At 47.2% G+C, this 25345-nt stretch overlaps 2 protein-coding genes across 2 annotated transcripts; both read left to right on the top strand.

Moving 5' to 3' along the window:
- Positions 1 to 1520: 1520 nt before the first annotated feature.
- On the top strand, positions 1521 to 5902 carry Trem2 (triggering receptor expressed on myeloid cells 2). The gene is made up of 5 exons (XM_076860171.1): positions 1521 to 1637; positions 3143 to 3493; positions 4756 to 4846; positions 5444 to 5622; positions 5690 to 5902. Exons 1-5 carry the CDS (start codon positions 1598 to 1600, stop codon positions 5704 to 5706), a joined length of 678 nt encoding a protein of 225 aa, XP_076716286.1. The 5' UTR covers positions 1521 to 1597; the 3' UTR covers positions 5707 to 5902.
- A 4623-nt stretch (positions 5903 to 10525) lies between these two features.
- Positions 10526 to 14798, top strand: Treml1 (triggering receptor expressed on myeloid cells like 1). Its single transcript, XM_076860172.1, has 6 exons — positions 10526 to 10568; positions 10715 to 11047; positions 13176 to 13275; positions 13638 to 13723; positions 14186 to 14238; positions 14592 to 14798. The coding sequence occupies exons 1-6, from the start codon at positions 10526 to 10528 to the stop codon at positions 14796 to 14798; spliced, it is 822 nt and encodes a 273-aa protein (XP_076716287.1).
- Positions 14799 to 25345: the final 10547 nt, after the last annotated feature.

Genomic DNA, 25345 nt, shown 5'->3' on the forward strand with positions numbered 1-25345 from the left:
ACCGGATGCCCCAAAAGGACAAGTTGTGTTTTTTTTTAACAAATAAATTATTCACCAATAAACCTGATGAAGAAAAAACTCCAGAAGGGTGCAAATAGAGGAAGCCAGTGACCCTGAGCCTTCAGGTTAAGGGTAGGCAGTTGAACTCCCATCTCCAACTACACTTCCTGTTCTCACGGCCAGGCCACAACAGATCTGAGTAAATACATGAATAAAGAACAAATAAGCCAGGCGTGGTGGTGCACACCTGTAATCCCAGCAGCTCGGGAGGCTGAGGCAGGAGGATGGTGAGTTCAAAGCCAGCCACAGCAACTTAGCAAGGCCCTAGCAATTCAGTGAGACCCTGTCTTTATATAAAACACAAAAAAGGGTTGGGGATGTGGCTCAGTGGTTAAGGGTCCCTGAGTTCAATCCCAGTACCAAAAAACAAACCAAAAAAAAAAAAAAAAAAGGAAGAATAGATGCGTGTCCACCAGAGACTAGAGCCTGATCTTGTGCAGTCTCCACAGTGCCCAGCCTCTCCCACCATGACTCCCAACACGACTTAATTCCTGCCCCTGGGAATTGCTTCAAGCCTCCCCCAACCCCATCCCAGGCTCAGGGACACTTCATACCTTTGTGCCATTGCACATGTGAGTCCTTGTGCCTGGGTCACTCTTTGGGGGAACCTGTGGGAAAACACCGGTACCCAAGGACTCAGGGAAGTGCCAAGTCCTACTCTGTCCCACTGGATGGTCAGGATTTCACATCCTGCCCTGTGCATAGAATAAATGCTGGAGCATGTCACGCAGAAAACACCCACTGGTCAAAGGAGGCCATGCTGGAGGACATTTCAGATGAGGGAGAAAGGCCTTCCTCTTGGGGACAACCCATTTTCCCTTTCTCCTGCTAACCAGGTAGTAGTCACGGTGAGTACTCATGCTGTGCTTCCTGAGCCTTGTTCAAAAGCCCTTTACTTGTAGGAATCCATGTCACCCTCCGACAGCGCCATATATTATCATCATGTTCATTTACGGATACTGGGACGGAGGCATGGAGGGGTTCCGGGTGTGTGGTCACAGACACCAGGAGCAAGGAAGGGCAGACGTGGAGAAGGAAGTCTGGGTCCATGTTCACAGAGGCTACCACACTCTGGGGTGCCAGCCCGGGGGAAGGACTAGAAGGGCTGAATGTGAGTCATGTCCTCCCAGAGGAGCAGCTGTCCTCTGTCCTTAGGGAGGCCAGCACCGGCAGATGGCTGGCATGCAGCTGTGGGCAGAGTGACCACCCGGCTAGGTCCAGCCAGGATTCTGACTGAGCGGCCCCAGCCCTGTAGGGTCACGGGGGCTGGCACTGGCCTGTGGCGGCTGACCTCTCAGAGGTCTGGGATCCCGGGCCTCCTCCAGCTGGGCTGCAGTGCGGGCTCCTCCTCTCCCTCCCTCCCACGCAGCCCCTCCTTGAATCACGAAGCCAGACCCCAGCCCTGGTGTTGCTCAATGGCCAGGAGCCCAGTTTCCTGTGCGCAGCGCCTGACGTGTGGGTCCCTCTCTTTTCTGCAGTTCAAGAGAAAGACAAGATCTTGCACAAGGCACATCAGCCCTTGGCCAGGGTGGGAGGCATGGAGCCTCTCTGGCTGCTCATCCTGCTCTTTGTCACAGGTAGGTCCCCCCATTCCTTCTTTCCCTCCCCTTCCTTGAACATATGACTAGGTGGAGACCGGGAGCTGGCACTGGGCTGAACTATGAGGGAGATGGAAGTCCTTGCCTCGCCCAAGTGACCTGTTCCGCACAGCGTCCCCACCCGCCGGGGGGTCTTCGTGCCTGCCCCTCCCCCCCGGGATCCAAACCCACATGGGCCCACCTTGGTGGGATGGAGGCTGAAGGGGCTTCTGGCCCCCAGACATACGGGAAGGAGAAAATGCTGATGGTGGCTTCTGAGGCACTGGCTGGCAGTCGGGGGAAGTTTGGGGGGCACTGGTAGGAGCCCCTAAAATTATGAACCACTTAAGCACAAGACCAGCTTCCAGGGAGTGGCAGGGAGAGAGGGAAGGAAGGAGGAAAGGCCCAGAACTGTAACCTGCATCTGGGAGAGGACCCTCTCACCCTTGGAAGGTCCCCTTGGCCTCAGCTCTTGATGGGAGGTATGGAATGAGGGTTTTGGCCACCGAGTTGGGGGCACTGACACCCCCAATTCTTGCACATGATGGCCTCTTCCATTGGGGAATGGTACTTCTCGCCCCCCAAGGCAGTAGGAAACCTGGGTTGAGGAGAGGTGATGGAGTCTGTTCCCGCAGCTCCTGGTGGACGGCAAGGGGGAAGGAGGTGCGTGGTGGCCCCTGGTGGCCTGGCTGGAGGCAGAGGGATGGATGAAAGGGGATGCGTTGGGGGGCCACTGTGCATTGGTGTCTCTGGTTCCAAAAAAGGCAGGTCGTCAGCTTCTTGGTCTGACCTTTCCAGTTTCTGTCAGAATAATGGCTGGAGACGGGGGGTGGGCAGGAAAGAGGCCCAGGCAGGTGACTCCCTGGTAGCCCCTGCCTGGCAAGAAGCGGGGTCTCCAGTCTGTCTCCTCCACCCCAAAGAGGGTGCCCAAAATAGCAGCCTCATGCCTCTCCCAAAATAGTTCTGAAACAAGTCCTTCCTGAAAGGGGAACAAAGCCACAGAAATAGGGAAGCTGGAGGCTCAAGGTCAGGAGAGAGGAGACTGTGGAGCAGTATCAGTGTGGGTGCCACAGATCAGGCAGGCGCGTTCCCAGCCCACTGGGAACCAGCCCCAGCCCTGAGGGGCCAGCGGCCCTGCTGTCTTGAAATGAAGACAGGACAGGAGGGGTCCTAGTCCCCTAAGACAGGAAGAAGATATGCAGAAGAGAACTGGAGGGGTTTTAAAACCCTGTGTTTCTGGAAAGAGGCCCAGAGAGGGCCAGTTTCCTTTCTAAAGATGCCCAGCAAGTCAAAAAGTGAGAAAACCAGCCTCAGGACCTAGGTTTCCCGGTTCCCAAATTCCCACAAAAACATGCCTGGGCTGTGCCAGGTACCTGTTTCTTCCTCCCCATTTGCACAAGCTCCTTACGGACAGAATTTTTGTCCATTTGGTTCGCTGCACATAGCAGGTGTTCAATAAATATTTGGTAAATCAATGGAGGAGTCAACGAATGTCTCCTCTGCAGAGTCAGGCGGAGCCCCCAACACCACAGTGCTCCAGGGCGTGGTGGGCCAGTCCCTGCAGGTCTCCTGCCCCTATGACTCCACCAAGCACTGGGGGCGGCGCAAGGCCTGGTGCCGTCAGCTGGACCAGGAGGGCCCGTGCCAGCGCGTTGTCAGCACGCACAGCCTGTGGCTGCTGGCCTTCCTCAAGAAGTGGAATGGGAGCACGGCCATCACGGACGATGCCCTGGGCGGCACCCTCACCATCACCCTGCGGAATCTTCAAGACCACGATGCTGGCCTCTACCAGTGCCAGAGCCTCCGTGGCAGTGAGGCCGACACGCTCCGGAAGGTGCTGGTGCAGGTGCTGGCAGGTGAGTGAGTGGCTGTTGGGGCCAGGCCTCATGTTTTGGGCATCTGTGTTCAGGACCATAGGGTCCCTGGGAAAATCCACAGTGTGGGTCCCATGGACGGTTTTGCAGGCTGCTTACTGTGCAAGGGAGCCAAGTCCAGCAGGGACTCCTCTTGTGCCCTGGTGCAGGGCTGTGTTACCTGTAGGCGGGGCATCTCTCTCTAATTTGCGTTGATTTGTCGGAGTTAGCCTTGGCCCTACTTTCTCAAATTGCTTCACCCATTTGACATCTGATTAGCATGTGAACACCTACAGGTGGTCCTTAAGGGGCAGCAGATTAATTTACTCACTTGCTCACTCAGCCAAGGAACTTATCAATGTAGATGAAGTTTTCTGGTGCAGAAAAATAACCCTCAAAGGAATGCTTGCTGGGGAATGTGCTTCACTTCTCAGGTTTTCCATTTCCCCATCCTGAAGTGGAAATGATGGGGCTGGCAGGGTAGCTCAGTGGTCAAAAGCTTGCTTAGCATGTGAGAGGCCCCTGGTTTTTTCCCCAGTACTGCTAAAAAAAAGGGGGGGGGGATGGTTTAAATGGACATGATGGCGGTTGTCCTGGTGACCCCAGGGGGTGACACCGGAGGAGGAGAGACACCCTTGAGCTTTGCACAGGGACCACCCTTCTGCCTGTCTCTAGCAGATAGCTGTCTCCCAAAGAAGGGCAAAGATCCCTTCTGATTTTCCTCTTTTCCAGTGACTCCCGATATGGCCCTTTATCATCAACGAGGGTCAAACGTATTTCTTAAGGAGGGGCGATTGCCAGCCCTGGACACAAATCCCCCTCTCTTCCATGGAGTCGGGGCACAGAGACGTGCATTTCCAGCCCTGTCAGGGTCTAAGGCTCAGTCCACTCCCAAGAGGATGGCAGGAAATGATATAGTAATAGTAACCCGTTGCTTGTGTAGACAGCCCGACAATTTAAACCCATCCATGATTCCATTTGGATGGAGGGAGGGAGGGATGTGTGATGGAGAGAGGGATGGCAGCCCCTGAGTGCCTGTGTGACACTAGACACGCAGAGCGGCTCCTGCTGACTCCTGCAGGGAGGAGGTGTTCCTAACAGCCCCGCTGTACAGGTGAGGAAATTGAAATTCAGAGAGGTTCTCGACTGGATCCGTGCAGAACAGGAACTCCCAGGGCCTCACTGACCCCACCTGGGTTCTCCCCACCAAGGCAGTTGGCCCGAAGGAGGGCAGAGCTGCAAAGTGACAGCTCTGTCTCCCGCAGACCCCCAGGATCACCAGGACACGGAAGACCTCTGGGTCCCTGAGGAGTCTGGGAGCTTCGAGGCAGTGCCTGTGGAGCACAGCATCTCCAGGTACAGTGAGCAGACCTGGCATACTCCCGCGCTGCAGAGCCCACGCCGGGTAGGGACGGAGGTCCCAGGACCGCGGATTCCAGGACAATTAGATCAGGAAAGGTCCTGTTTCCCAGGTCCTGTTTACACCCTGCCCGTCAGCTGGCATGTCTGGCGTGACGGTCCCAATGACAGGAGACTGAAATCCTTCTGTCACACTTTGGCTCTCCGATGCCTGACTGGGGAGCCCCCCACCCCTCCCCTGGCAGCCCAGGACCCCATGCCTCAGCCACAGCGAGAGTCGCAACACCAGTCCCAGACTCCTGGGTCCCCGTCCCTTTGGTAGAACCAGAATCTCTTCTGACGGGTCCATGGCTGAGTGTCGGTGTTTAAATGCTCATGTAACCACTGAGTGCATGCGCGTGTGCACACACTCACACACCTTAGGAGACCACGTGCACAGCAGACAGCTGCTCTGCCAGGGAGGGAGGGTGGTGTGCAGGCCCTGCCAGCCCCACCCAGGATGTGCTGGGCAGGGTGCTTTCCCCAATCCTCTGGGGAGACTCCAGCTTCCAGGCCACCTCGAGGTTCCCAAGTGTCCTCCTTCTCTTTCTCAAGGGAGACCCCTTTTCCACCTACTTCCGTCCTCCTCCTCCTGGCCTTCATCTTTCTCAGCAAGCTGCTGACTGCCGGCGCTCTCTGGGTGGCAGCCTGGCGATGCCAGAAGCTGAGGAGCTTTCCAGCCAGCGGGCAGGGCTGTGGCTACGACCCAGGGCACCGGCTCCAGACGCTGACAGGTGGGCTGGGGAGCCTGGCCACGGCTGGGGGGCAGCAGGGCGGGAGGGCTGAGCACCGTCCTTGCAGGCCCCGCGGACACATGAGAGGAGAGGACCCCAGATGGGAGAAGCTGGGGAGAGGCCGTCCAGGGGCCACCCCAGCCTGCGCGCTCGAGACTCCTGATTCTGCCCCAGCAAGACATCACTCAGCCTGCACCCTGCTTGTTCTGGGGCCCAGAAGGAGGGCCGTGTGTGTGTGTGTGTGTGTGTGTGTGTGTGTGTGTGTGTGTGTCTGTGTGTGTGGGGGGGGGGGGGATGTGTGTGGGGGATGTGTTTTGGGAGGCAGGTCACTTCTCAACTCCTGGGCTTTGGACATTAAACACTCTCAGAAGTCAATCCACGACTGTCCTGTTTTACTGGATTTGGGCCTTCCAGAAGGTCTTCTCTTTTGCTTCCTGGCTAGGGTTAGGGTTAGGGTTAGGGTTAGGGTTAGGGTTAGGGTTAGATGAAGGAAAGCTAAAGGATCTCACTGCTTGGGGCCTGGGGTCCAGAGGTACCATGTCCCTCTATTCTCCAAGGCTCCGATCTGGTCAACCTTTTCCTTTTTCTCTTCCCTTCCCTAGATTCAGGCACCAAGTCAGGCCCCCTTCTCCTGTCACCCTCTGTGCTCATTCCCTCCCTCTCCCTCTCTCTTCCCCCTCTCCCTCTCTCTCTCTCTCCTTTCCCTCCCCCTCTCTCTCCCTGTCTCTCCCTCCCCCACTCCTCTCCCTCCTCCCTCTTTCATCCCCTCTCCCTCCCCCACCTTTCTCTCCCTTTCCTTCCCTCTCTCCTCTCCCTCCCTCCTCTCTCCCCTTTCCTTCCCCCTGCTTCCTGGGACTATTGCCAGCTGTTAGGTGCAGGACAGGCTGAATCAATGTTAGCTGCAGGATGACCCAGGCACTGAAACCCCCTCTGTCTGGTCCTTTATCACCTGTTTGTGTCAAGTCTGAACACTCAACTCCACTCAAGGCTGAACACTCATCCCCACCGTTCTGGTGCAAGGGAAACCCTCATCTAGTCCCTGCCCCGAGTGCCTGAAGGCAGAAGATGACACCACTGTGTGATCCAATCACTGCTTGCCAACAAGGCAGCCTGCAGATCAGAGACCCCATTAGATTTGGGCTATAAAAGCTCCCTCCTGCCAGCCCCTCTCTCTTGCTTTTGCTCTTTCTTCTCTTGCTTTCACTATCCCTCTCACTCTCTCCTCTCCTCTTCTCTCTCTCTCTCTCTCTCTCTCTCTCTCTCTCTCTCTCTCTCTCTTTGCTCTCCCCCCTCTTTCTTCTCTCTTTCCCCGCTCTTTCTCTCTCACTCTTTTTCTCCTCTGTTGAACTGCTGCAATAAAGACCTCTTGGTGGCTCAGAGTTTTGTGGTCACTTTCCTTTCACCAGCCTCATCCCAGCCCCAGGCGCCCCTCCACCAGCCCCACCACGGCTCCTGCCCCCAAGGCCCTGCACCTGACTCATCCTTTCACCCCCTGAAGTTTGCATCCACCAGGCTACTTCCCTCCAGAGAAGGGACGAGGGCTGGGTCACAGTGCAGCCTATCAGAGCTGGAGATGTGGTCCAAGCCCCTCATCATATTAAAAAGAAACCAAGGCTCCAAGAGGGACGGGGCTTCCCTGGGTTCCCCAGTATTGCCTCGGGATCCAAAGTTCATTTGGCCCTCAAGGGACCCTTCCCTCTGCTCAGTCCCACTCATTCATCCTTTAATTTATTCAGAACACCTTGGCGTCTGGTGGTCTATGCCAGGAACCATCCTGAGCTCTGGAGGGACAACAGTGAACAGCAACCAGGGTTCCACCCACACGGAGAGCGGTCTGGAGGGAGAAGAGGGAGAAAAACAGGAGCACAACACAGCAGGAAACCTGACGGTGTGCCCTGCCTGAGGGCAAAAAGTGCCAGGGAAAAAATTAAACCAAAGCCAGGTAGAGAGTCCTGGCTGCAGAGGGCTGGGGAGGTCTGCTTTAAACGGGTGATCAGGAGGTGCCGTTGAGGTGTCCCCGAAGGAGGGGAGGAAATGAACCAGGACGGCATGAGGGAGGGTGTTCCGGGCAGGGGGGCAGCCTCACAAGTCCCTCTTCATCTTACGCAGGAGTGAGGGGGAGACGGGGTGAGGGTGGGCTGCAGCAGGAGGAGGAACCAAGTCGGCCACAGCGGTCCCAGGTGGCTAGACTTGGGGTCACTGAGAAGGTGCTCAGCACAGAGCTCACGTTCTAGCCTCACGTCACTCCCCTGGTCCCAGCTGTGTCCCCACCCGACTCAGGCTGCTCCCTGGCCCCCACCCTGGAGCTCCGTACTCTGGGCCAAACTGTTTCTCGGGCTTCCCTGGCTCGGTGGACATCAAACTCCCTCATTACATCCTGGGCCAGCAGCCTTGTCCCCACAGATTCTGGACAAAGTCTAAGTGCCAGGACTGAGCTGAGCCCTCGGTACCTACTCCCATATGGGCACCAACGGGAGGAGGCATTGGGGACACCTGGCGCTCGGGCACAGTGGCCCCCATTCAGCTCCAGCTCAGAATGGAGCTTCCTCGGCTTGAGAACTTGGCCTTTTCTCCTCCCTGCTCTGCCCCGTCAGAGTCCTCCACCTCTGGATTGGGATCACCACTGGGGTCCCCAGCCGTGGGCTCAGGAGCACCCTGGACTGAGGGCACGCAGATCACTGAGCCTCAGTTTGACCTCTGCCCCTGGCCGGACATGCTGAGTGCCCCAGACCCTCTGAGCCTGTGTCCTCACCCACAAACTAACTAACCACAAACATTCCCCCTCCCATGCCTGGCCATCTTCACAGGGTTGTGAGGTTAAAAGTAATAACATTTGTGAGAGTCCCTGGCCAGCTGTCTGGTACATAGTACGTCCTCAATAAACTCACTTCCTCCCAGTCATGTCCAGCAACATGACACCTCCCTGGAGGCCAGTCTCCTGCCTGGCCACCTCTGTCCCAGCAGTGGACAATATACATTTGAGGAATTCAGTTAAATGTTGAACATAATTCTGCTCATCACAAAACACACCCAGGTGGCTTATTAATGTGAAAATAACTTTCTTGCAAGGAAATTAAAGTGTTGGCAGAACAGATAAATACCTGGTTTGCTCAGGACTTTCTGCCATGTCCTGGGAAAACCTTCAGTCCCCAGCGTGCAGGGCTAGTGGGTCACCCTACCACCCACCTCACTAGGCTCAGCTTACCCTAGTTGGCCGTCTCAGGCTCCCAGGGCCAGCTTCCCTTTCTCGACTCCCTTGTGCCTGAAGGAAAAAAGGACAAGAGAGGGAAGAGGAGGGCGGGAGGGAGGGTGGCTTTTCCAGTCCTATCCTGGGCCTTACCCTGCAAGGTGCCCCACCCAGGTGTCCCCACAGACAGCTCTAGTCTCTTTTTATTTTATTTTATTTTTTTAGTTGTAGATGGATATAATACCTTTATTTTATTTACTTGGTGCTGAGGATCGAACCCAATGCCTCATCCATGCTAGGCAAGTGCTCCACCCCTGAGCTACAGCCCCAGCCCAGCTCTAATCTCTTTGACTGCTGCTGTCCACCCTGGTGCCCGTGGTCAGTTTATTACTCACTTTCTGTCCTTGTTCCTCAGAGCCCAGACACTGGGCTGCATGAATGAAGGCCTGGTGTCTCCAGTGCGGGAAGTGGGTTTGCATCCCAGGAGAGGAACTCCAAATTATGAGATTTGCAGTTTATGTAGAGCATCTGGGACGTTGGTCTATCTCGAGAGAGAGCAGAAGGGAAGGAGGGAGTGACAGAAAGAAAGAGAGAGAAAGAGGGAGAACTTTATTCTCCAGCATGAATACATTTTCTCCAGGGAGGAAGGGGAAGGCTATGAATCTCCCAGGAGGTAACAGTCTCTAGCTTCCAAGGCAAGACTGAGCACATTCACCCCGCACCCGCAGTGTTCCTCTCTCAATAGGCCTCTTTGCAAAAAAGGTGAAGAACTGAGAATTGTCTCCCAACAGAGAGGACAGAACATTCATGAAACAAACTAGTATGCCATCAGTAAAGAATGCCTGGAGGAAAGAGAGAGAGAGAGAGAGAGAGAGAGAGAGAGAGAGAGAATATGATCTTGCAAATTAAAAATATTAAAGAATAAAAATTCAAAAGATAGTAAAAGAAGAGGTAGAGAAAAATATGAGGAAATCTCCTAAAAGGCAGAGCAACCTGGACACAAAGACGGAAATGAGGAAAGATACGAAAAAGAGATGGATATGAAAGTTTCCACATCCAACTAATTGATAAGTTGTAGACAAAACGGAGGGAGGAAAAAGAATACAGAGAAGTAACTGTCAAGGTAGTAATCTGGTTTCCAGAGCTGAGGAGCATGGATCCCTATGGAAAGGGACTGGAGTGTGCAGGGGAGACAGGAGCCAGCCCCAGGCCAGGTGTGCCATGGAGGTAACCTTACCGGCTGTGAAGTGGCACTCAGGAGGGGCAGTGTCCTGAAGCCCTGGGGGTGTGATGGGGGCATTTGTGAATAACTTAAAACCAGCTGGTCTTGGACATTAGTAGGCCACGTTCCTTCCTCCTTTGTAGCTTCCCATCCACAGATTTGGAAGACCCCGAAGGTCACCCTTCCTTCTTCTCTGAGATCCTGCCCCTACCTCCCGCTGTGGCTGGCCCCCGCCCTGGGCTCCTGCCTTTCCTCTGGTCTTCTCACCAGCCCTGCTGGCCCCTGCTTGCAGGGTCAGTTCCTGAGCACTAAGCCAACCAGCATTTGGAAGAGCTCCCTATCCCCTACCCTGGAGATGCCCATCCGTCCCTACCTCCCACTCTGTGGTCACGGAGAGCCCCATGTGACCATCGGAGATAGATGTTTCCTTCCCTCAGAGGAATGCTGTGTCAGTGACCAGGAGAACCCCAGAACTGACATCTGCCAGCCCAGTCATGGGCCCCAGGCTTCTCCTGCTGCTGCTCCTGGGACGAGCAGGTAAGGCTCAGATGCAGCTACTCCTCCTTCCGTGTCCAGGAATAGCTGGGGTTCCTGCAGAAGCCATATCCTCACGCTAGAGGCTGGGTTGGGAGGTGGCCCCAGCCCCCAGCCCACACTCACTCCCACCTCCTTTCCTTCCCTAGGTCAGGGCTCCGAGGGCAGCCTCCCAGAGGTACTGCAGGTGCCCGTGGGGGGCTCCATTCTGGTGCAGTGTCACTACCGGCTCCAGGATGTCAGAGCCCGGAAGGTGTGGTGCCGGTTCTCGCCTGAGGGGTGCCAGCCCCTGGTGTCCTCAGGGGTGGATCGCTCAGCCCCAGGAGACAGACACATGTTTCTCACCGATCTGGGAGGGGGTCTGCTGCAGGTGGAAATGGTCACCCTGCAGGAGGAGGATGCAGGGCAATACGGCTGCATGGTGGAGGGAGCCCTGGGGCCCCAGATGTTGCACCAGGTCTCTCTGGAGGTGCTTCCCTCGGGTGAGTTATCTTGGGCCTTCCATCACCCTCTGACCTGCCCTCCCAGCCCCCACCTGTGGCCAGGGCTCTTGGGCCTTGAGGGACGGGGGTGCCTGCGGGGAGGCCGTGGGAGAGATATCTTCATAACAGCCCTGTAGGGAGCGGAAACTGAACTGGGTGGGAGTCTGAGATAAATCACCTCCCACATCATGGATTCCCCTGCCACAAAGAGGCTCCTCCTCACACACCATGGTTTTTGCTTCCTTTTCCAGCATACTCAATGCTATCTTTTTTTTTTCCTCCTTAGAAATGTTTTAAACAAAATTGAGTTTGAGCCGAGTGTGGTGGTGCATGCCTGAAATCCCAGAGACTCGGGAGGCTGAGACAGGAGGATGGCGAGTTCAAAGCCAGCCTCAGCAAAAAAGTGAGGGGCTAAGCAACAGTGAGACCCTGTCTCTAAATAAAATACAAAATAGGGCTGGGGATGGGGCTCAGTGGCCAATTGCCCCTGAGTTCAATCCCTGGTACCCGCCCAACCCCCCAAAATTGAATTCCAGCATATAAATAAATTAAAATTTTTATACCTTTAAGATTTTTCATCCTGTAGTTATGAGTTTGATGAACTAAAATGAACTGAATTCATATATTAACCTGACAAGTCTTCATGGAGCTTCTAGTGGTTATGTGACCTCCAGGCAGGGTACAACTCAACTATTTCAACTCATTCAGTTTTAAAAATGGAAAAAGTGTCATTAATATGTAGGCTCAAAGTCTCAACCCTAATTTCAGTATATAAAACACTTTGCTTTTACATTTCATTCATGCAGTCCACATCTTTCAAGCATTTAAGTACTAAAATAAACATTTTTTTTTACCCGAAAAATAAGATGCTATAATAAACTATACTGGAGGAAAATATCAGCCATCTAAAGTGGGGACTACTGCTACTTTTCTCTGATGGATACTGACCTTTTTTTTCACTTTTTTGTTCTTCCTTTTCTCAAATCATTTGTGTCTAATCCCTAAAGAATAAAATTAAGAAATGTATTCCATAAATAAGAGGGTAGACTGAAATCTGCTCATCTTGAGTTGTTAACCTGTACCACAAAAATAGTGGTTAATCCTAGTTATTCTTTGTCACTCTGTGGTCAAGGAATTCTTTTAAATTCCTAAAAGGCAAATTGTGATAAGCCTCACTGGGAAGAGGGGGCAGGGAGGCAGGTCCCCAGAGCCCTCTGCAATGTGTTGCTGCTGCAGAGGATGCAGGTTCAGGCAGGTGTGTGGAAATGGTACGGGGAAGCCAGAGGCTGTGGCCTGAAGCTCAGGCAAGCATCTAGCTTCAGAGAGCATTGACCAAGGCAGCCTCATGGCACCAGGAGGGCAGGACATGGGCAGCAAGATTGGCACCACAGCACTTTCATGGTGAATCTCTCAAGAATAAGGTGAGGCCCCATCCTAGATGGCCTGAAAAGACTGGCCAGGTACCCAAACTAATATTCTGGCCCAGGTCAACTAAACCTGAGACCTGTAGCCAGAATTCAAGCATTTTATAGGGATGACAGTCACAAAACTGAGTCTCAGATACTGTTGAGGCTCTCAGAGGGTGTCCCTGTGTTGCCTCACATTAATGCTGACCTGAGAGCGGAGCTTAGGATGGGGCTCGAGCAGCACTCAGGCGGGACCACAGGGTCACAGGTATATAGAGAGGCAGCATTTGAGGCCAGTGAGTTGGGAGCAAGGTCACCACTGAGGGTGAAGCTGGAGAGACCTTTCCTGGGTGGGGGCAGAAGACAGGCAGAGATTACTCAGTGGTTTTTCTGCATAGTCTGGGAAGCCTGGGAAGACTAGGGGGGTGCGGGGCGGAGCAGGCAAAGGAGAAGAAATGCAGGGGGACAGGGAGGGAGCTGGTGGCAGAGGAAAGAGGGTACATTTGCAACTAGGTGAAGATACAGAGTCAGCGCCATTCCCCGACCCACAGAATGAGAGGCCCTGAGGAATGTCCCAGCTGCTCCTTTGTGTCCCTTTCTCAGGGCTTCTTCTTCCTTGTATCCATTTTCCTAGTCCCTCAGACCCCATCAAGCCATGAAGCCCGCCCACAGTGGGTGTTCTCATTAAATGTTTCCTTCTGAGTTAGCTCCTGGCCTGAGAGAGGAGGAGGAGGAGACCCGTAAGCATGGCAGTCTGGCTGAGGACCCCTCCTTGGATCCTGCAGGCAGTGCCAGCCCCTGGGAATCCAGCCAGCAGAAGAGGTACTGGCAAGACTGGATTAGGGTGGCTGGGAGAAGGTGATTGGTGAAGATGTGAATTATTTTGAGCTCTAGACTAAATTGAAGGGGGATTCCTTCCATCTCCGGGAGCTTCTGATTGACAGACAAACTGACCAATCTCTTTACCCCAGTTCAGCATTGGGTCCTTCATCCTAGAGGATCTTCAGCCAGGACACCTTGATAATGTGTCCGTCTACCTGAGTCTACTCTCCGCATCCTGTTCCATGTCCTCTCAACCCTGGATCCCCAAGAATGTGGCTCTCCTCTCAATGTCCCAGAGCTCCTGGTTAGCAACTCTCCATAGGGTTCAGGGCTAAGCCTACCTATTCCTTTCTGTCCCTCAGCATCCCCTTGATCTGGTGTGCTGTGTCCCTTCTGGGCCTTCTGGTGGCAGCTGTGGTGCTGTTTGCTGTCATGACCAAAAAGAGAGGTCAGTAGCTGTCTACCCACCTATCCCAGCCTCAACCAGTTTTGCAGATGAGGCCAGGAGTCTAAGTCTGTATCCCTACAGAAAGACTTGTCTAGGCTTTAGTTAAGCACCCACACTTTAGAATTCCCATAGCTGAAGGGTGAAGAGGAGGGAGGGAGAGTCAATGTGGGCAGGCCTGGGGAAATATCCAATTGGAAAGATTGGGGGGAAGGGGATTAGAAGAAAGGGGATGTAATAAGTAGGGGAAGGGTTCCAGGAGGTAGACTGAATATGGAAGCAATAAATGGGTGGGGAGAGATGGGGAGACTGGGGGAGGGGTCTGGGAGATGAAGGGTAGAGGTTTAGCAGTGGGAGAGGGCAGGAAAATATGCACTAGGAAAAAAGTTTCAAAGGCTTCTGAAGGGAGTGAGGGAGTGGAGTCAGCCCTGGAAGTAGACTGTGTGCTGTTGTCTGTCCTGCCAGGGAACAGGCCTGATGTCTGTGACCAGTTCCCAAGCCAGAGAGTTGCAGGCACGGTAAGAGGTTTCTGCAAGTCCACCACCAAATTCCCCCAGAGTCTCCATCCATCACAATTGCTGAGAGGTCCCAGGATGATAAGGTGGAGAAAGGAGAGGGACCCAGTCCTCTTCCTAAATGCTGTAAACTTGGCCCCAGTGATCACCTGGGTAACTCACCTCCCTAGATCTGGCGGGTAACTTGGTCTTGAAAATATTCATCAACTTTCAAAGTCCTCCTGTCCACTGACAGACATACTTAGGATTAGAGAGAGGTGGAGGGATGGATATCCAGGATGCTCCCAGCTTCCCACTGAAGGTAATTGGGGCATGGGGGGCACTCCTTCTGCCTGACCTGCCTACTTTTGTTGCAGGGCCCCTCCTCAGTAGTCCACCACATCGATGATTCTGGACCCACTGCTGGATTGCCTTTGGATGCACCATGTGCTCGGCTTGACTCATCACTGTCCTTCGACAATGCCGCCTACGCCAGCCTCCCTCTTGATTGCCCACCTGGGAAACCTCCATCCCCATCCTCACCTCCTCTGCCTCCTAAGGTTCTATGTCCTCCAAATCTGTGACATATGCCACAGTTTTCTTCCCAGGAGGGGACAAAAGTGGAGGGGCCTCCTGGGAGTCAGTTCAGGATCTACCTAACAGTCAGACTCCACCCAGCTGAACTGCTCACCACACTGTACACGCAGGGGGGCTGACCCTGGGGGTTCTGCGCACCCATGCCCCCAGCTCAGACCCTGTATTCTCAGAACCTATGAACAACTAGGGATTATACAATATCCTCACTTTATGGGTAGGGAATGTGCTACTCAGATATAACTGAGGGGTCTTGGGGGAGACCCCTGCCCAACGATGCTTCCTCTGTTATTACACATTGGGCTAAATAAACCTAATTGATGATATGTGAACTCTTAATGGTTGATGTGGGAAGGAAAGGGACCAATCACCCAATCACTTGGGCTGCAAACCAAAGTTATTTTGGTCCAGTGTTTGTGCTGCGTGATCTCCTGGCTGTCTTGCAGCAGTTTCTTCCCTGGTTAGAACCTTGCAGTGCAGTTTGGGTCAAGGGTCACCCAAAAAACTCCTCTGAAACTATTTCCTGTCTCTTCCCTAAGGCCTGGAAGTAGATTCATTTGCTTGAGTCAAGGAAGCTCTTTTGCTTCCTGCTTTGCGCCTTTTGAATGTGACATGTTGATAGCATATGATGGGACAGTGGGGCACTTAGTGATAAGTTAAAGGAGACCCAGGACAGATGGGATATAGGAGATGGGCCTGAAAAGAAACAGGAGTTAAGGAGAGAAATAAAAATAGACACCATGTCTGTTCCCTGGAAAGACAAAGGAGTTTCAAGCATTAGGGTATAAAAGACCTTTGTAGACATCAGTCTGACCAGAACTGGCTGTCTTGGTTAGGTGACCATCTGGTAGCTCTGTTTCCTTTGGTCTGAACTATAGAGGCTGGGAAAAGCCCAGTGGAGAAAAGGCACAGCAGGGCAGGGAGGGCTGTGGCCATGTTCAAGTGTGAATGAAAGTTAGTCCAGGCTAGAAACAGAAAGGCCTTTAAGGTCTCTGCCAGAATTTCATCTGAAACTGATCCTTTGAAAACATCTGCCCAAACTGGGATGTACAACTTAAATGCAGGAGATAAGTACTCAGGAACCTGGCCATATTACAATCGCAGAGAGTTTAGCCTAAAGAGATTTTCCCTGGTCAGATGTGGTGGCACATGCTTGTAATCCCAGCTACTCAGGAGACTGAGAAGGGGGATCTTAAGTTCAAGGACGGCCTGGTCAACTGGTGAGATCCTGTCTTAAAAAAAGGAAGGAAGGAACAAAGGAAGGAAGGAAGGAAGGGAGGGAGGGAGGGAGGGGTCAGGTTCTAGATATAGCTAAGTGATAGAACACTTGCCTAGCAAGTGTGAGGTTCTGGGTTCAGCATCTAGTACTATAAACAAGAACAATAACAACAACAAAAATGGTTTTCCCCAGCTGGAGGAACCCTAAGGTTTGGCTTAGGCACATCAAGAGAAGGGTCAGGGGCTATACCTAAGTCTAGGGATATTGTTTTCAATGAGCTTGGGCAGGATGTTCTGAGTTTCCTGTGATAAAAGTTTCAGGTGGTGACAGAACCTATTTAACTTTTGTTCCTTGTGGACTCAGCTGTCAGGTTACTCACCAATCAACTAAGCCCTAATTTTCTCTGGATAAGATGATTAAAAACTAGAGGAGACAGGAGGCAGACAAAGGAGAGAATAAAGATTAAAAACAACCAGAGGGAAAAACGTGCTCTGAATGTATTTAGAACTTTTTACAATCTAGCAGAAGTAAAATGTCTATTCAACAGTGCAAGGAAAATACTAAGGAAGATGATATGATCAAGTGAATGGTATAGAAGCGGGAATATGAAGAGTAAGTATTCCTCTACTTACCATGGGATTATGTCTTTATAAACCTATTTTAAGTTGAAAATATCCTAGTTCAAAATGCATTTAATACAAGTGACCTACCAAGCATCATTTGCCTAGCCTACCTTATATGTTCCCCAAACACATTAGCCCATAGCTGTACAAAGGCATCTAATGCAAAGACTGTTTTATGCTAAAGTATTAAATATCTCACATATACACACATGTGAGCATTTTGTAGACTTGATGGGATGTGAGAACTCAAAATTCAATAACGAAGAGCAGTGGCAACATAGTGCACTATGGATAACAGTGGTTTCCCCTCGTGATCCTGCAGCTGAGTGGGAGCTGTTACTCATTGCTGCCACCCAGAATTGTGAGAGAGGATCTACTGCATATCACTAGGCTGGAAAAAGATCCAAATTCAAAATTCTATGTATGGTTTCTACTGAATGGGTAGCACTTTTGCAACATTGCAAGGTTGAAAAATCACAAGTTGATCCATTGTAAGTTAGGAACTATCTGTATATAAATTCTGTCAGTGCTCATGATAAGAAGTCTATGAATAGTAACCAGAGCCATAGTTATAAAAGTAACTTCTAAGATGCAAATACTGACTTTCTAAATTTTATCATAAGAAACCACATGCAAAACAAATGCAGGCTGCCTGGTGGGACAATTTCTTCATATTAGAATCTTTGGAATTCAGCTAAAACGTGCTCTGAGAAAAATTCACACCTTTACCAGTGATTAGGCATCTTACTCAAATAGCTAATTTTAAAAGAAAAAAAAATAATACATACATAAGACATAAATAGTCCTTTATGATACATAAAATAAGAGAACTGATTCTTTGAAATGAAATAAAAGACAAAGTTATTACTCAAGAAGGGTCAAATAAGAAATTAAAAGTGGGAAATAACACAGATTCAAAGACAATGAAAAAACAATAAGTATTTTTTGTCTTTTTTTGGGTACCATGGATTGTACTCAGGGGCAGCAACCACTGAGCCACATCCCCAGCCCTATTTTAATTAGAGACAGGATCTCACCGAGCTGCTTAGTGCCTTGATTTTGCTGAGGCTGGCTTTGAACTTGTGATCCTCCTGCCTTGGACACCTGAGCTGCTGGGATTATAGGCATGAGCCATTGTGCCCAGCAACGATAAGAATATTTTTGTGCTGGGCTTAGGGGTATTGATAGAGTGGGAATGATGATAAAGGAGCCTGAAAGAATTTTTGTTTTATTTTATTTATTTATATGTGGTGCTAAGGATCAAACCCAGTGCCCTCACACTGTAGCTCTGCCACTGAGCTACAACCCCAGCCCCTGAGAGGAATTTTTGATTGAAATGTTCTCTTAACCTGATTGTACTAGTAGTTGCATTGGTACTAGTATATACATTTGTAAAACCCATTATTAAAATTGGTATATTTTCTTATATGTAAAGTATATTTTCATAAAATTGATTAAAAAAATACCTTTTTTTGTATGTGTGTGGTTCTGGGGATCGAACCCAGGGCCTTGTGCGTGTGAGGCAAGCACTCTACCAGCTTAGCTATTTTCCTAGCACAATAATAGATACTTTCAAAAACAAAACAAAACAAAAAAGAATACTTTCAAGACCAGTGGGGAATAGTTAAAATAATCTTAGAGGAAAAGGCCTTTTAAAGTATAACACAAAATTAAGAAGCATAAAACACTCTCAGATACATTAAAATTGCTACATTAAGACACATTAAAAATACTTGGAAATCAATCTAACAAAAGAGGCAAAAGACTTCTACAATGAAAACTACAGAACACTAAAGAAAAAAATTGAAGAACTTTCCTTAGAAGATGGAAAGATCTCCCATGCTCCTGGATAGGCAGAATTAATATTGTCAAAATGGCCACATTACCAAGATTTAATGCAGTTCCTATTAAAATCCCAATGACATTCTTCATAGAATTAGAAAAAGCTATCATGAAATTCATTTGGAAAAATAAGAGACCCAGAATAGCCAAAGCAATCCTTAGCAAGAAAAGTGAAGCAGGTGGCATCACAATACCATCTGACCCAGCTATCCCACTCTCAGGTCTATACCCAAAGGACTTAAAATCAGCATACTATAGTGACGCAGCCACATGAATGTTTAATAGCAGCACAATTCACAGTAGCCAAACTGTGGAATCAACCTACATGCCCTTCAATAGATGAATGGATAAAAAAAAAATCCGTGGTATATATGTACAATATATATTACTCAGCATTAAAAGAGAATAATGACTGGGAATACAGACAATGCTTCAATAATAACCCCAAATGTGAATGGCCTGAACTCCTCAATTAAAAGACATAGACTGGCAGACTGAATTTATGAAAAAAAAAAAGACCCAACAATATGCTGCCTTAAAGAGACTCATCTCACAGGAAAAGACATCCACAGACTGAAGGTGAATGGATGGGAAAAAAATGTATCACTTACATGGACAATGTAAACAAGCAGGGGTTTCCATCCTCATATCAGGTAAAGTGGACTTCAAACCACAGTTAGTGAAAAGGGATAAAGAAGGACATTTCATACTGCTTAAGAGAATCATACATCAATAGGACAATCGTAACTATTTTATGCCCCAAACAATGGGGCATCTATGTTCATCAAACATACCCTTCTCAACTTCAAGAATCAAATAGATCACAACACCATAATAATGGATGGCTTTAACATACTTCTCTCACCACTGAATAGATCTTCCAAACAAAACCTAAACAAAAATATTATAAAACTCAATAGAACAATCAATAATTTAGACTTAATAGACATATATAGAATAGTCCATCCATCAAAGAGTAAATACATTTTTTCAGAAGCACATGAATCCTTCTCAAAAACATACTATATGTTATGCCACAAAGCAAGTCTTAGCGAACACACACACACACACACACACACACACACACACATACACACACACACACACATAGAGATACTACCCTGCATTCTATCTTACCATAATGGAATGAAATTAGATATCATGATAAAACAAAAAAAAATAGAAGTTACTCCAACACCTGGAGTATGAATGAACAAAGGATTGCAGAAGACATCAGGGAGGAGATAAAAAAAATTCTTAAAAGGCAAATGAAAACCCTGATACAAAATATTAAAATCTCTGGGATACATGAAGGCAGTATTAAGAAGAAAGTTCATTAGATGGACTTCATTCCTTAAAAGAAGAAAAAGTCAACAAATAAAATGTCATACCAATACAGCTTAAAGCCCTAGAAAAAGAAGATGTTAACACAAGTTAAACAGATCAATTTCAAACAATGAAATAGAAGATGCTATCAAAAGCCTACCAACCAAGAAAAGCCTGGGACCAGATGGATTCACAGCTGAGTTCTACAAGACCTTCAAAGAAGAACTAATACCAATACTCCTCAAATTATTCCATGAAATAGAAAAAGAGGAAACTCTTCCAAACTCATTCTATAAGGCCGGTATCACCCTGATTCCAAAACCAGACAAAGACATATCAAGGAAAGAAAACTTCAGACCAATATCTTTAATGAACATAGATGCAAAAATTCTCAATAAAATTCTGGCAAATAGAATACAAAACCATATTAAAAAGATTGTGTACCATGATCAAATGGAGTTCATCCTAGGGATGCAAGTTTATTTCAACATACAGAAATCAATAAATGTAATTCATCTCATCAATAGACTTATAAGAATCATATGATAATCTCAATAGATGCAGAAAAAGCATTTGACAAAATATAGCACCTCTTCATGTTCAAAACACTAAAAAACCTAGGGTAATATATTACATTGTAAAAGTTATCTATGTTAAACACAAGGCCAAGATCATTCTAAGTGGAGAAAAATTGAAAGCATTCCCTCTAAAAATTTGAAGGAGACAGGGATACCCTCTTCACCACTTCTATTTAACATAGCTCTTGAAACTCTAGCCAGAGCAATTAGACAGACAAAATAAATTAAAGGGATACGGGGCTGGGGATGTGGCTAAAGTGGTATGTGCTCGCCTGGCATGCGCGGGGCACTGGGTTTGATCCTCAGCACCACATAAAAATAAAATAAAAGAGATGTTGTGCCCACTGAAAAACTAAAAAATAAATATTAAAAAATTTCTCTCTCTCTCTCTCTCTCTCTCTCTCTCTTAAAAAAAAAGAAATTAAAGGGATACAAATGGGAAAAGAATTTAAACTATCACTGTTTGCCAACAACATGATTCTATACTTAGAGGATCCAAAAAATTCCACCAGAAAACTTCTAGAACTAATGAATGAATTCAGCAAAGTAGCAGGATATAAAATCAACACCCACAAATCAAATGCATTTCTATACATCAGTGATGAATCCTCTGAAAGAGAAACTAGAAAAACTACCCATTCACAATAGCCTCAAAAAACAAACAAACAAAAAACCCCCAATAACTTGGAAAAGAGGTGAAAGACCTCTACAATGAAAACTACAGATCACTTAAAAAAAAAAAAAATTAAAGAAGACCTTAGAAGAGGGAAAGATCTCTCATGCTCCTGGATAGGCAGAATTAATATTGTCAAAATGACCATATTACCAAAAGCGCTATACAAATTTAATGCAATTCCAATCAAAACCCCAATGACATTCCTCATAGAAATAGAAAAAGCAATCATGAAATTCATTTGGAAAAATAAGAGACCCAGAATAACCAAAGTACTCTTTAGCAAGAAGAGTAAAACAGGTGGCATCACAATACCAGACCTGAAAAGAGCCATAGTAACAAAAACAGCATGGTGTTGGCACCAAAATAGACTTGTAGACCAATGGTACAGAATACAAGACACAGAGACAAACTCACATAAATACAGTTATTTCATATTAGACAAATGCACCAAAAACATATATTGAAGAAAAGGTAGCCTCTTCAACAAATGGTGCTGGGATAACTGGAAATCCATATGCAGCAAATGAAATTAAATCCTGATCTCTCACCATAAACAAAAATCCATCTCACAGTGGATCAAGATCCTAGGAATTAGACCAGAGACTGTGACTAACAGAAGAAAAAGTAGGCCCAAATCTTCATTATGTCAGATTAGACCTCGACTTCCTTAACAAGACTCCTAAAGTACAAGAAATAAAGTCAAGAATCAATAAATGGGTTGGATTCAAACTGAAAAGCTTCTTTTCAGCAAAAGAAACAGTGAGGTGAGCAGAGAGCGTATGGGAGCAATTTTTGCCACATGCAAATAAGGCACTAATCTCCAGGATATATAAAGAACTCAAAAAAATACCAAAAAACAAACAAACAAAAAAACAAAAACAAAAAAAACCCCACAAATAACCCAATAAATAAATGGGCTAAGGAACTGAACAGACACTTCTCAGAAGAAGATATACAATCGATCAATAAATATATGAAAAAATGATCTCATCTCTAGAAATCCAAATCAAAACTACTCTAAGATTTCATTTCACTCTAGTCAGAATGGCAATTATTAAGAATACAAGCAACAATAAGTGTTGGCAAAGATGTGGAGATAAAGGTACACTCCTACATTGCTTGTGGCAAATTGTTGCAACCACTATGGAAAGCATATGGAGATTCCTTATAAAACTTGGAATGGAACCACCATTTGACCCAGTTATCCTACTCCTTGGTTTATATCCAAAGGACTTTAAAGTCAACATACCATAGTGACACAGCCACATTAATATTCATAGCAGCTCAATTCACCAATAGCTAAACTGTGGAAGCAACTAGATGTCCTTCAACAGATGAATAGATAAAGAAAGTGTGGCATATATACACAATGGAATATTACTCAATCTTAAAAGAGAATAAAATCATGGCATTTGCAGGTAAATGGATGGAGTTGGAGAATATCATGTTAATTGAAGTAAGCCAATCCCAAAAAACCAAAGGCCAAATGTTTTCTCTGATAAATGGATGCTGATCCACAATGGGTGTGGCCAGGGGAGCAGGGGAGGAATGGAGGAACTTTAGATAGGGCAAGAAAGAGGGAGAGGAAGGGAGGAGGCATGGGGGTAGGAAAGACGGTGGAATGAGATGGACATCATTACCCTAGGTATATGTATGAAGACACCAATGGTGTGACTCTACTTTGTGTACAACCAGAGAAATGAAAAATTGTGCTCCATATGTGTACTATGAATTGAAATGCCTTCTGCTGTCATGTATAACATTTAGAACAAATACATTAATTATTAATTTAAAAAATAGTAAGTAAAATAAAGCAAAAAAATGGGCAAAGAGGACTGGGGATGTAGTTCATGGTAGAGGACCCCCCTACCTTGAGGAAAACAAAAGCAATGATTTTCATTAGATTTCTCCAAGAAGGTATGCTCAGCATCATTAGTCCTTAAGGAAATGCAAATCAAAACCATGAGATACCATTTCATACCTATGGAAAGGCTACAAGAAAAAGATACACAATAACAAGTGTTAACAAGGCTTATGGAAAATTGGAAATGTCATATATTGCTGGTGAGTATATATGGTACAATAACTTTGGAACAGTCTGGCAGTGCCTTAAAAAGTGAAACACAGAATTTCTATATGACTTGACGATTCCTGGGAATTCATAAATTACATACATATACACCCAAGAATATATCCTAGAATTCACACAGAAACTTGTACATGAATGTTTATAGTAGCATCATTCATATTATTTAAAAGTCAAAACAAGCCAAATGTTTAATAACTGATGAATAAACTGATAATTAAAGTGTGGCATATTGGGCTGTAGCTCACTGGTAGAGCGTCCGCCTTGCATGTGTGAGGCACTGGGATCAATCCTAAGGACCACATAAAAATAAAGATATTGTGTCCAACTATAATTAAAAAAACATATTTTAAAAAAGTGTGGCATATTTTTACAATGAAACATTATTTAGCCATAAAAAGTAATGTTACAACATGGATGAACCTTGAAAATGTTAAGTGAAAGAAGCCAGATGCAAAAGACCATATGTTCTGCCAATTATAATAAGTATCCAGAACAGGTGACTGTATAGGGACTGAGAATATACTAGTATTATCAGGGACTAAGGAAAGAGGAGCAGAGGGTGACAGCTCATGGGCACAGAGATCCTTTTTGGGATAATAAAAATGTTCTGGAATTAGATAGTGATGATGATTGTATGACTCTGCAAATAGAACTTAAAATATTGAATTGTATACACCAAAAGGGTGAATTTTATGTTATGTGAATTCTATCTTCAAAAAAGTGCCAAAAGGGAATGAAACAACAACAAAAGTATGTAGTGGTACTGTGTATCACCACCATTTGTGGAAAAGAAGGGTGCGATAAATATACACGATTGCTCGCATGTGCATAGAAGAATTTTGCCAGGCTTCACAAGGAAGTGTTAATACAGTTCACCTCTGGAGAAGCCAACTGGAGACAGGAATGGGAAAGACTTTTTTACTGTTAAAATGTTTTTGTTCCTTTTGAATTTTGTACCATATAAATGTATTATCTATTTTTGAAATATAAAAATTGAATTGGTAACAATAGCTAACATTTGCTGAGTGCTTACTGTGTGCCAGGTACTATTCTAAATGTTTTGTAATTATTTCATTTTCACAATGACATTCTTTTGTGCTCTTTTTATTCTCATCTATAGAAAAGGAAATGCAGGCATACACAAGACAAATTATACACCCAAACAAACACAGCTAATAAGTCCAGTCCTTGCTTTTGACTGCTACTCTATATTGCCACTCAGAAATTTAAAGCAGTAAAGGAGGTGTGGGGGGAAATGTAGGTGAGGAGAAAGAAAAGAAGGGTAAGATGAGGAGTGCAAGGGGGAGATGGAGGGCGCAAAGGGAGAGAAATACGGGTGGCAAGAGGGGAAAAGGGGTGTGAGGGGAAGAGGGACAGGAGGGCCTGAGCAGACTGCATAGCATAATTTATCGGGCAAGTACAACTCCCTCTTTGCACACACTTCCCTCCTTGTCCTTCAATTTCCCATCTTGGCCATTTGCAGACTGGGTATAGAATAGCTTAGTATAGGCCAGCTCCTGTAAAAGCCTATACAGCCTAGAGGTTAGCAGAATAACCTCTGGAATGAAATCTGAACTAGAATCCCTGATTTCCATTTGTGGTTATGTTTCTTTTCTTTTTTTAAATATTTTTTTTAGTTGTTGATTGTAATTTTTTTATTTATTAATTTATTTATATGTGGTACTGAGAATCAAACCTAGTGCCTCCCACATGCTAGGCAAGCGCTCTACCACTGAACCCCAGCCCCAGCCCTTGTGGCTACATTTCTTGGGTAAAACTTTGATTCTAAGCTTCTATTTCTTCATCTGTAAATATGGGATAAAATCAGCTTACCTCTCAGAGAGTTGATACAAGTATTGAAAGACTCCATTTCAGGCATAGATTAAGTAACTAACACAACACTAGGCAAGTGACTCCATGGACAGCAGGTGACTGAGGTATAAAACAAACAAAGTGAGTGGGAAGATCACACCCATGGATGAACCACCACCAAGGAGAAAAGCCCAATGGTGGCAGCTCCAAAAAGGAAGATGAAAAAGGAAGACAGCGGGAGTCCTCCACCTTCTGGCAACACCACAGTTTCCCCTGGGAACACCCAATCACAAAGCACAGAGGGGAACAGACTCCTACACCTCCTGTACCTCTCAAAAGAATCCTTGACTTTTTTGGATCCCCCTGACAAAT

Source organism: Callospermophilus lateralis, chromosome 6, assembly GCF_048772815.1.
Source record: "Callospermophilus lateralis isolate mCalLat2 chromosome 6, mCalLat2.hap1, whole genome shotgun sequence".
Classification (NCBI taxonomy): domain Eukaryota; kingdom Metazoa; phylum Chordata; class Mammalia; order Rodentia; family Sciuridae; genus Callospermophilus; species Callospermophilus lateralis.